This window comes from Musa acuminata, chromosome BXJ1-6, assembly GCF_036884655.1.
Source record: "Musa acuminata AAA Group cultivar baxijiao chromosome BXJ1-6, Cavendish_Baxijiao_AAA, whole genome shotgun sequence".
In the NCBI taxonomy this organism is placed as follows: domain Eukaryota; kingdom Viridiplantae; phylum Streptophyta; class Magnoliopsida; order Zingiberales; family Musaceae; genus Musa; species Musa acuminata.
Window position 1 is genome coordinate 15089103 of NC_088332.1, and position 10092 is coordinate 15099194.

General features: G+C 32.0%; 1 protein-coding gene across 1 annotated transcript; it reads left to right on the forward strand.

Moving 5' to 3' along the window:
* The first annotated feature begins 1293 nt into the window (after positions 1–1293).
* LOC135676476 (cytochrome c-like) lies at positions 1294–4591 on the forward strand. Its single transcript, XM_065187697.1, has 3 exons — positions 1294–1588; positions 2382–2515; positions 4245–4591. Exons 1-3 carry the CDS (start codon positions 1477–1479, stop codon positions 4335–4337), a joined length of 339 nt encoding a protein of 112 aa, XP_065043769.1. The 5' UTR covers positions 1294–1476; the 3' UTR covers positions 4338–4591.
* Positions 4592–10092: the final 5501 nt, after the last annotated feature.

A 10092-nucleotide genomic window follows, 5' to 3' on the forward strand; every position in this document is an offset into this window, starting at 1 on the left:
GAGGTTCAAAATAACTTTAAAATTTTTATATTATAATTATATATAATTCAATAGACGGTTAGGAATACTAAAGTACACAAAGAATTAATAATATATGCCTAGTGAAATGATGGATATACAAGATTCAAAATCTCGTGCTAAAAGTTACCTGATATATCTATCTCAAGCAAGGCAATGAAGATTCTTCGATGCTCCTTTTTTATGCTAAGTATTAAAAGTTACATGATCCATCCTCTATAGGGCTAAGCATTAATGATTACTTGATATGATATCCTCAAGTTAACCATCCCATCGAAGGATACCTAATATCTCCTAGTTAGGCTAAATATTAAAAGTTGTTCAATGTACCATTCTCGAGTTAGAAATGATCCACGATATCTTACTCAGATTAAGCATCAAAAGTGATCCAATGCATCGTTCTCGGACTAATGTCAAATTTTATCGGATGCATACTCATTAGATTAAGCATCAAAGGTTAAACAATGCATTCTCCTCAAGTTAAGGATCAAAGTTATCCGATTTACCCTTCTCATGATTGATACAAAAGAATCAATGTACTTTCAAGTAGAGTTCGAAGGATCCCTTAATATCCTATTCATAAGCACCTAACACCTTTCAACTTGTTGCTAGGAACCTCTTTGTTTGAGTGAGTAAAAAAGCAACTACCAAATCAACTTCCAAATGAATAATATTAAAATATTCATTTTCATTCGAAATTCAATTCAACACGTGATGATCACATTAGCAAAAAAACGAACTATCATATATGTCATATTAGTAAAATTAAAATAAAAAATATTATTTAAATATTTTTATTACAAGGAACATATTCCTAACATCGTCAAGGTGAAAGAATACATGATTATCAACATCGAACACTTTTCCCGTTGCTATGACATCCAAAACTTTTCCAACACTAACTTTTATGTATTAAAAGTATTTTGAACTCGATCATTGTACATAACATAGAACAAAGTCGGATTGATCGACGCACTCGAAAGCCTGATATCACGACACAACGTGGTGACACAAACTGGCGACGACTGATACGCGTGCGAATTAGATGGAAGTTTCAGGGCTTCTGTGGCATTGGACCACGTGCTTGGCCCACAATAACCGGAGGCGTTCGTCGGCCACGTTACCGTAACCGTGGCAGCTCCACCATCGCCGACCCAATTGGAAGAATCGAGTCAAACCTAGCCGACGATTCTAGAACAATTTTATATGACTAAAATGCTCATTATCTTTATTCCATCGTCTTATAAGTTTGTTTTGCTCATAGCTGAGAGGATCAAGTAAAGCTCGAGGGTGTTTCTGGCAAGTCGAAACTACTGGGTCTCTATAAAGATCCGTCTGCGACATTAGACGCGTGTTCCGGTGGGGTGTGCTCGTTGGAAAACGTTGGGACGAGGAGGGCCGAAGTTAGAAAACCCTAACGGCAGATTTAGATCGAGCGGTCTCTTTGGCAGACCGTTGATGGCGTCGTTCGCGGAAGCTCCGCCGGGCGATCCTAAGGCCGGGGAAAAGATCTTTAAGACCAAGTGCGCGCAGTGCCACACCGTCGACAAGGGCGCCGGCCACAAACAAGGTAGATCTGAATCTGGGGTTCTTTTTGGATTTTTTTTAAACTTGGGTTTTGAGTTCATATGATCGCTGGCTGATCGTCTGTTAGTTTCTTTTGGTGGTTTAGTGACGGGTTCTTGTTGATCTAAGTTTTATTTCACATTAGGGCTTGGGATTTATTATTATTTTTTTCGCAAGGGGGTTACGCTGCTTTTATAAGGTATTTTAGAAATCTTCGATGTCAAGTCTCAAAAACGATTAAGTGCTTGGACTGGACTGATCACATCTTCTCTTATCTATATTGTTTTCTCTCTTTCATCTGTGAAAGATCGCCAGTTGATTCTCTGTTTTTTCTTCAAGATTGTTTGATGCCAGATTCTTATAGATCTACGTTTGGTTTGTAAATAAGATCCAGGGTCAAGTGCTTGGGTACTTGATGTTGTCTTAGGCTCTTTGGGTTTGTAAATAAGATCTTCTCTTATTGTACTTACGTCTTCGGTTTTTCGTCTACGGACGATCGCTGGTTGATCTTTGATTCTTTAGATGGTTTGGTACCAGGCTTTCGTTGTTCCAAGTTTTATTCGTAAATGAGATCAATGGTTTGGATTTTTTGTGGGGGCTACGCTGCTTTGGTTCGGTCTATTACAAATGTCGAAAATCAAGGGATAGTATGTTCTTGATCTTGATTTATTCTCTTTATACATGGATCTCTTGCTGAGGTTACTTGTGATTACATATTCTCATATTAATGCTGTTTTCCCCTATAGTCGATCTTTCTATTCCTTTGTCTGGAGGACCAATGCCTTTTTCCTGCACAGGACCTAATTTGAATGGCCTTTTTGGGAGACAATCTGGTACAACTCCAGGTTATTCTTACTCTACCGCTAACAAGAATATGGCTGTGATCTGGGAGGAGTCAACTTTGTACGATTACTTGCTTAACCCTAAGAAGGTATGGACTTTTGACCGTTGTTACCTAACATTTACATCTGACCAGCATCCTTCCTTCCTAATATGTGATCCAAAATGTAAACTTAAAAAGATTTTATTTCCATTTTTATAAGTGCAAAAGAACAATTCTTCTTTTTATGCTATTTGATACTGTCAATCTTATATGAATATAATGATACACTTTTATTGTTTTTATGTGAAGATTACTCAGTATTTTTGCTGATCTCCCGTAGGCAATTGTCTGAAGGTCTCTTGCAACTTATATATAACGAATTAGAGATGTAAATTGGGGTGAAAAATGTTAAGTATTTTTTAAACTGTTATATTTTTGTCTTGGTTGAGTTCATTAATAAAAAATGTATTAGAAATTTATGAGTCTTGTTGGAGATCAATTCTATTACAACTTTAGTGATGTCAAGAGAAGTGAGTGCATGGTTAAAATAGGTGGAGAAGTTCCAAGAAGTAATTGTTTATAGATGTTGGATCTATTAGTCACATAGAAAGAGAGATGCAAATGTAATTCATTAAGTTTGAGCTTAATTCTTTGAGCGAGAGGGGAAAGACTATTGTGTGGTAACCATGTGTCATAAAAAAATGAGAATCTTAAGATCGTTGTGAAACCAATCATGTTTTTGTATTTGGATGGTGAACAACTAAATGATCAAAAAAGATAACATATACTACAAGGCTCCTAATGTGGAGATTCAATGTATGTGGTTTGTATAATGCAACTAAATATGATTATGTCATCTGGATCCTGGTGACCTGGTTTGCGGAGTAACAAACTTATGGTAGTGTGCCTGTACATTTAAAAGGTGTTTTTGTGGATCAGATCCATTTTTTCCCCGGGTCGTGAAGAAGCAAATCTATTGTGACACTAAAGCTTGTCTTTTTGGTAGTTATGAAATAACATGAAATAAATTTTGTTGAAATGAGAATGTCAATGAGATGCGGCGTTGTTAGAAAAGGGATAATGACAATGTGCTTGTTAACAATTAGTGATTGTTATAGTTGAGGATAAAAGCAGATAAATTTGTTAGGGTGTTGGCAGTATATCTGAACAATAATGGTGGTCATTATTGGGGTTAAAAGGAGAGACTCATTTGAGGTGTCATAGATTTGTCTGAAGGAGACTTTTTAAATGGATTGATTAGACAAAGTGAGTTAATCAGGATGAATAATATGCAGAGAGGCAGAGGGGAAGATCTCCAGCACCTGTAAAACTGTTAATGTTCTTTCACTTGGATCTCGGTGGCTTGTTTTATATTTAAATGGCTACATCTTTGACTACAATACGAACTGGTCTTGTTGCACAATGAGATGACAATATATCTCCAGGCACAATCTACTTTTCACCTCTATTGTTGTAAGTTGTCTGGATTTTTGTCGTTATATTATCCTTGACAAATAATTGTCAGATGGAATTTGTTTATGGATGCTAGATCATATGGACACATATTTAGCCTAATCTTCATTGTATTCTTGGATGATCCGAATCCACTAGTGGCCATATTGATGTTATGGCACGCATAATCAAATAGTTTTGAGCGATTTAAGTTGATACCTGTGCAGCAGGCTAATGTATATCTAGAGGTTCTTGATTTTGCAAAATGGAGCACCTAGTGAGATTGTTACACTAGTATTTAGACGGAATAATATATTTATTTATAATTTATACACTTACCACAATGATTAATATAATTTTCCTAATGATTTTATTGTTTATGCAGTATATTCCTGGTACCAAGATGGTTTTTCCTGGTCTGAAGAAGCCACAAGAGCGTGCAGATCTCATTGCTTATCTCAAGCAATCAACGGCTTAAGTAATTTTTTTTCCTTTCATACTGGAAACAATTTTTTTCCACCAATAAGATAACATGTTGCCCTGCTTGTGAATAAGCAGTTGAGCTACGAAACATTCTTTAAAAATTCTTACTAGTATCCTTTATTTCATGGGCTCTTGCCTGAATTATGGTTGTTTTAGGTGTAGATGCAGACAACCACTCTTATTTTGATATGAGTACACTTAACATTGTCCCATAATTATCTATACTTCTGGTTTTCTTGGTGGTACAAATTTAGTATGATAAATCTGATGCTTCTGGTTTCTTACTTGGCACAAATATTGTAAAGCTACAACTTGGCTCCAGAGATGCTCTTCTTGATGATGGATCTGCTCTCTCTCTCTCTCTCTCTCTCTCTCTATATATATATATATATATATATATATATGTATATATATATATATATGTATATGTTTTGGGATGTTTGGTTGTGTATACAACGTAATATTAGGCTTTTGGTTGATTGTTTTGCTTTTTGGTCCTCGTCGGTGCGATCTGATGCAAATACCTGAAGGACTACATCTGGTATCATTTTGGCTATTCTTTCCTGCGGAAGATATTGCTAGTTATAGTTATAGTGGTAGTTATAGTGGTTTTGATTTTTGAATGTGCAATTTTTTGAAAGAAAATTCTTAATTTTATTTTATTTTTTTGGTATTATTATTTTAAATTTTCTCTGTGTCAAAGGTACTTCAATCATTTCTTTATTTTTTTTCTCTTTTTTTCTTTATAAACTCATTACGTTTAACCGTTCTCTTTTCCTTTTCAAGCTCGTTACATTGAATCACGTTATTGATTATTGTATTGAACCAACAGAAAAATTAAATCGATCTAAAATAAATAATAGTTAATAAATTAAATAATGTTAGTATTTATTTACTTATTTTAACAAATAAATAATTTATAATTTATAATTATAATTATACCTATAAATATTTAAAAAAACAATATTAATATTTTATTAAAAAAATTATTATTTTTTAAATAATAGACATAAAGTTATTTGGATCATATACAAGAACAACGTAACTCACTCAAAACATTGCAGATTCACCTTTTCCGAAAATTTTTTATTTAAAACTTTAAAAATAACATCGAAATAAATATTTTTTCCTATTTTTAATCCACTAAATATGTATTTTAAATTGAGTTTTTTAAAAGTGTACAATTACGATTTTTTATTTTACCTAATTTAAGATGAATTTATCATAATTTCAATAGAAAGCACTTGAATATTATTATAGATAACTTTATTAGGTTTAAGGTAAAAAAGTTTTTGAAGAACTTAAATTATATTATTTTTAAATGAGATTACATGATTTTTGGATCTTATATTAAAACACTGTTATCTCATTCAAAAGCTTGTATCCTATTTTTTTTAACAATTCTTAAATTTTCAGAAAATCTTGAAAATAACTTGAAAAGGGCTAACTAACTTTTTTAAATTTATAAGCATTTAATTAGATGTATTTTTTTTTAGTCTATTAAAAGTGTGAAATTATGACTTCCATTTTAACCAATTTAAGATGAAGTTACTATCACAATGGGATAGAAACAATATTAATGTTATTGTAAAATATTTTTTGACGTTTTAAGGATACATAAAAGTTTTTGAGGTCCTAAGTTATACTGTTTTTGGATGAGTTTATATTATTCTGGGTCCTATATAAAATAGTATAATCTCATTAAAAAATAATATAACTCACATATTTTCTTTTCTTAATTCTTAATTTTTAAAAAATCTTAAAATTAACTTACAAATGCTTAAATGACCAAATTTTTATTTTTAATCCACTAAAATATATATCTTTAAATTAATTGATCTTTTAAAATTGTGAAATTATGATTTTTTTATTTTACTCAATTTTAAATGAATTTATTGAGTTTTAGTCACTTCAGTATTATTATAGAAGATTTTTTGTGATTTTAAGGACAAAAATTTTGAAAATAACTTACCTTTGAACTATTAAAAGATCCATACTATATTTATTAAATGATAATTTTTTCTATCTTTCAACTATTAAAAGAGGCATACTTTATTTATTAAAAAGTGCAAAACTATGATTTTTTTTTATCTTACCTAATTTAAGTTGAATTTACCATAATTTTGGGACTAGAACCAATTGAACATAATTATAAATGGTTTTATGATATTTTAAGTATAAAAAAGTTTTTTTAAATCTAAGTTTCCCAGTTTTTGCATATATTTTGAGGGTCATATACAAAAACAATGTAACTGACATCCCACCTTTTTAAAAAATATTCATTTTTTTAGAAAATCTTCACAATAACTTACAAAGACCTAAATGACCAATTTTTTATATTTTTAAATCATTAAAACATGTATATTCTATTTATTTCAGCCCATTAGAAATGTGAAATTATTATTATTATTATTATTATTTATTTTAATAAATTTTAGGTGAATTTATACAAATTTGGGATAAAAACTAATTTAATATATTATAGAATGTTTCTTCCGGTTTTAAGTATAATATGTACTATCATACAAATATACTAATATGATAAAACCTTGATTCAAACCATGTTAAATTGCTTGTGTTTGTTTTGTGTTTTGTTATCTGATTTTTTTCACCGGCATGATCTATATCTTATAACTCCATAACCTACTAATCTTTCTGACAAATGGTATTAGAGCTATATTACTAGGTTTCAATGATAAGCATGAGATACAAGATCAAAAAATTAGACTGAAACATCAACTACTACTTGTTGTGAATAGTAAAGATAAAGGCTTTCTTAACAAAGGTGAAACTTTAGAACACCATCCCCAGGATTTATGATGGGCACCGATGAAGAGAAAGAAGAAGCTGATGAAAGTGCAATGGCAACCTTATTTTCATGCATATCCAATGAAGCACTTTAGGAGATTACTACAGAACAAATAACGGCAAAAGTTTATGTCTAATTAGCAAACCCTAAATTATGATAAAATCTTATATTTTGGGCCCCAGCCACCACCGATGCACACCACTCCCTTGCCAAGTCAGCATAAGTACTCCCATGCATCAAACAGGATCCGGGATTCGTACCAAGGCACTCTTCGACACATCCCGTCTCGGAAAACTTAGGACGGCGCCGTGTACCTCCCGTCCCAGAAAGTTCTGGACGACATCGTATGGCGTCGTCGTTCCACGCATTCTGGGATAGTGATCGCACGAAGGTACCATCTTGTCCCTCGGGTACCGATCGCCATGTGAAACCCGCGGTGACCGACCCTCATACAGTAGTATAAAAATCCCTGACCAACATTTGGTCAGGGGGCGCAAAAAAAAAGAGAAAAGAGGAGTACTGACCCATTCATCGAAGGGCCACTATCGAGAACCCCCGACGCAAGCCTTCTGTGCAGGAGTGCGGCCACCCTTGGAAGCACGACCGTCTCGATCGAGAAACACTAGCCAGCATCCCAATGCGAGCGTCCACGAGTGTGATCGATCTCGGCAACCCGTTCGATCGAGCGAAGACTCTCGACATCGGCCCGTGGACCAGGCCGTGCCGGCTCACGAAAAATGGCCCCAAAGTAAAAAATTATACTTATTATAAATAATAAAAGGAACCTCAATCAATAACATCTTTGGAATAATAATAATGGAAATAGGGGATATGAGCATTGCCATTGAAGAAGAAGACAAGCTCATGTTATTATTATGTTCTATTCATGTTTTATATAAAAATTTTTGTGAAACAATTTTATATGAGAAGAGCACCATTTCTCTAGACACTATGATTTTAACCCTAGTATTGAAAAAAGTTATGAGGTCATAGCTGACAATCAAAACTTCCAACAAAAGTCACATTGAAGCTCTGGATTCCATAGAGAGAAGCGAGTCTAGAAAAGAAGGTAGAAGCGAATTTAGATCAGAGAATATCCAATGCTATTACTGTAAAAGGACGGTCATATTAAAGCAAAATAATTGGCTCTAAAAAAGAAGCTACAATGAGAAGAAAAACAAACTGTTGAAGCCTTGTTCACAGATAAATAAGTTGAGATGGAGGTAGTTATAGCGTCTATATGTTATACCAAACACCACACTGGGGGTTGGTTCTTCATCTATTAATCTACCCAAGGAGAAAGAGATGTGCTTAGTTAAAATTAAGATGCACAACATGGTTGTATTGACTTTAGTAAAGTTATATAACATGGTTCTGAGTAAAAAAGGAATTTAATTTCATTGTTTTGTTTGGATACCTTAAGCTATGGCTAATGTGGCTAAGATAAATATTTCAAACTAACTTTATATTCTTCGAGACTCATAGTAGTAGGAGATGTGATGTCTCTACGAAGATGTGCCACATGAGTGAAAAAAATATAATAATATTAAACAAGTAAAGTTTATTAGGTAAAAAATTATTAGAATTGGAACAATGTGAGCACTACATTTTTAGAAAGAAATCTAACATTTTTTTTTCTACCGGTCAACATCACAACAAGGATATTATTGACTATATCCATTTAGATTTATGGGATTCTTGATCGATAACATCTCGAGGAGGAGCTTGCTATATGTTTATCCACGTTGATAACTTCTCAGGGAAGATATGTATATATTTTATTAAAAATAAGAGTGATATTTTTAAGAAATTTTGTATGTGAAAAAAAATATGATGGAGAAACAAACTAGGAGGTATATTCGGATACTTCTTATAACAAAGAAATGAAATGAATCATTTGCTATCATACAATGCCTCACACTCTATAATAATAATGATTAATGAAAGAACGAAATATACTATCTTGGATTCCAAAGTTATTATGGGCCAAGGTCGCCATTATCTTGAAAAGGTAAAATTGACCACATGCTATCACTATCATCTATCATTGAGTTCAAGAGATCAGAAGAAAAATGGAGTGGATCTCTTATCTTTTATTCACATTTAAAAAATTTTAGTTATAAAATATATGTATGGATGAATGACGATAAACTATAACCCAAGGTCAAAATTATTATATATTTTTTAAAGTTTTCTTTTTTTGGAGAAAAGATTTTTAAGTCTAGTAAAGCTAAAATATATATATAAATATTATATTTTATGATTAAACAAAAGAAAAGAGATGCACAAGCTGTTTTGATTCTAATACGCCTTACAATCACCACACAGTTTCCACCTTGACCATCTTTACTGTATCTATGCGTCAGCTATATTCTAGTGCTCGTGCCGGTCCTTCCTAATAATACCACTCCCAAAGTAAAAAAGAACTGATGCCATAATTGGAATTTAATCTGGAACAGTCAACTTTATGCAGGTTAAATATGTATGTAAAGTTTGATACTTTTGAATATATTCGCTCAGTGAAGCTTCATATTTTATCGTTTTATCTAAAAAAAAATTCGACTATATTTAGACATATCTATGATAGTTGATTGTCGTATGACCATGGCTTATAAGTTTAATTAACATTAGTATTTTGCTATTACCATAATAATAATAATAATATATGATCGTTTCAAATTTTTCGATCAACTTTGGAGTTTTTTAATTCCTTTTTTTTTTAATCTATTTTAGCCATTTTCTGAGTGTTTTATTTTCATTTGTATTGTTATTATATATTTTTATCTTTGTTTTTTTTAATGATATTATTTTTTTTGTTTTTGTATCTTTATTTCCCTCCTTATTTTCCACTCTAATGTTTGTGTTCTTATTTTTTTTTATTTTCTATTATTTTATTAAATTTTTTTAATTTTTCACAAAAGTTAAATAGAGTGATTTTTGA

Excerpts from the sequence above, each read along its gene's own strand:
- LOC135676476 (XM_065187697.1), top strand. The coding sequence starts at position 1,477 with ATGGCGTCGTTCGCGGAAGCTCCGCCGGGCGATCCTAAGGCCGGGGAA. Across the intron at positions 1,589-2,381 it reads GGGCGCCGGCCACAAACAAG|GACCTAATTTGAATGGCCTT; the intron begins GTAGATCTGAAT and ends TTTCCTGCACAG. Across the intron at positions 2,516-4,244 it reads ACTTGCTTAACCCTAAGAAG|TATATTCCTGGTACCAAGAT; the intron begins GTATGGACTTTT and ends TTGTTTATGCAG.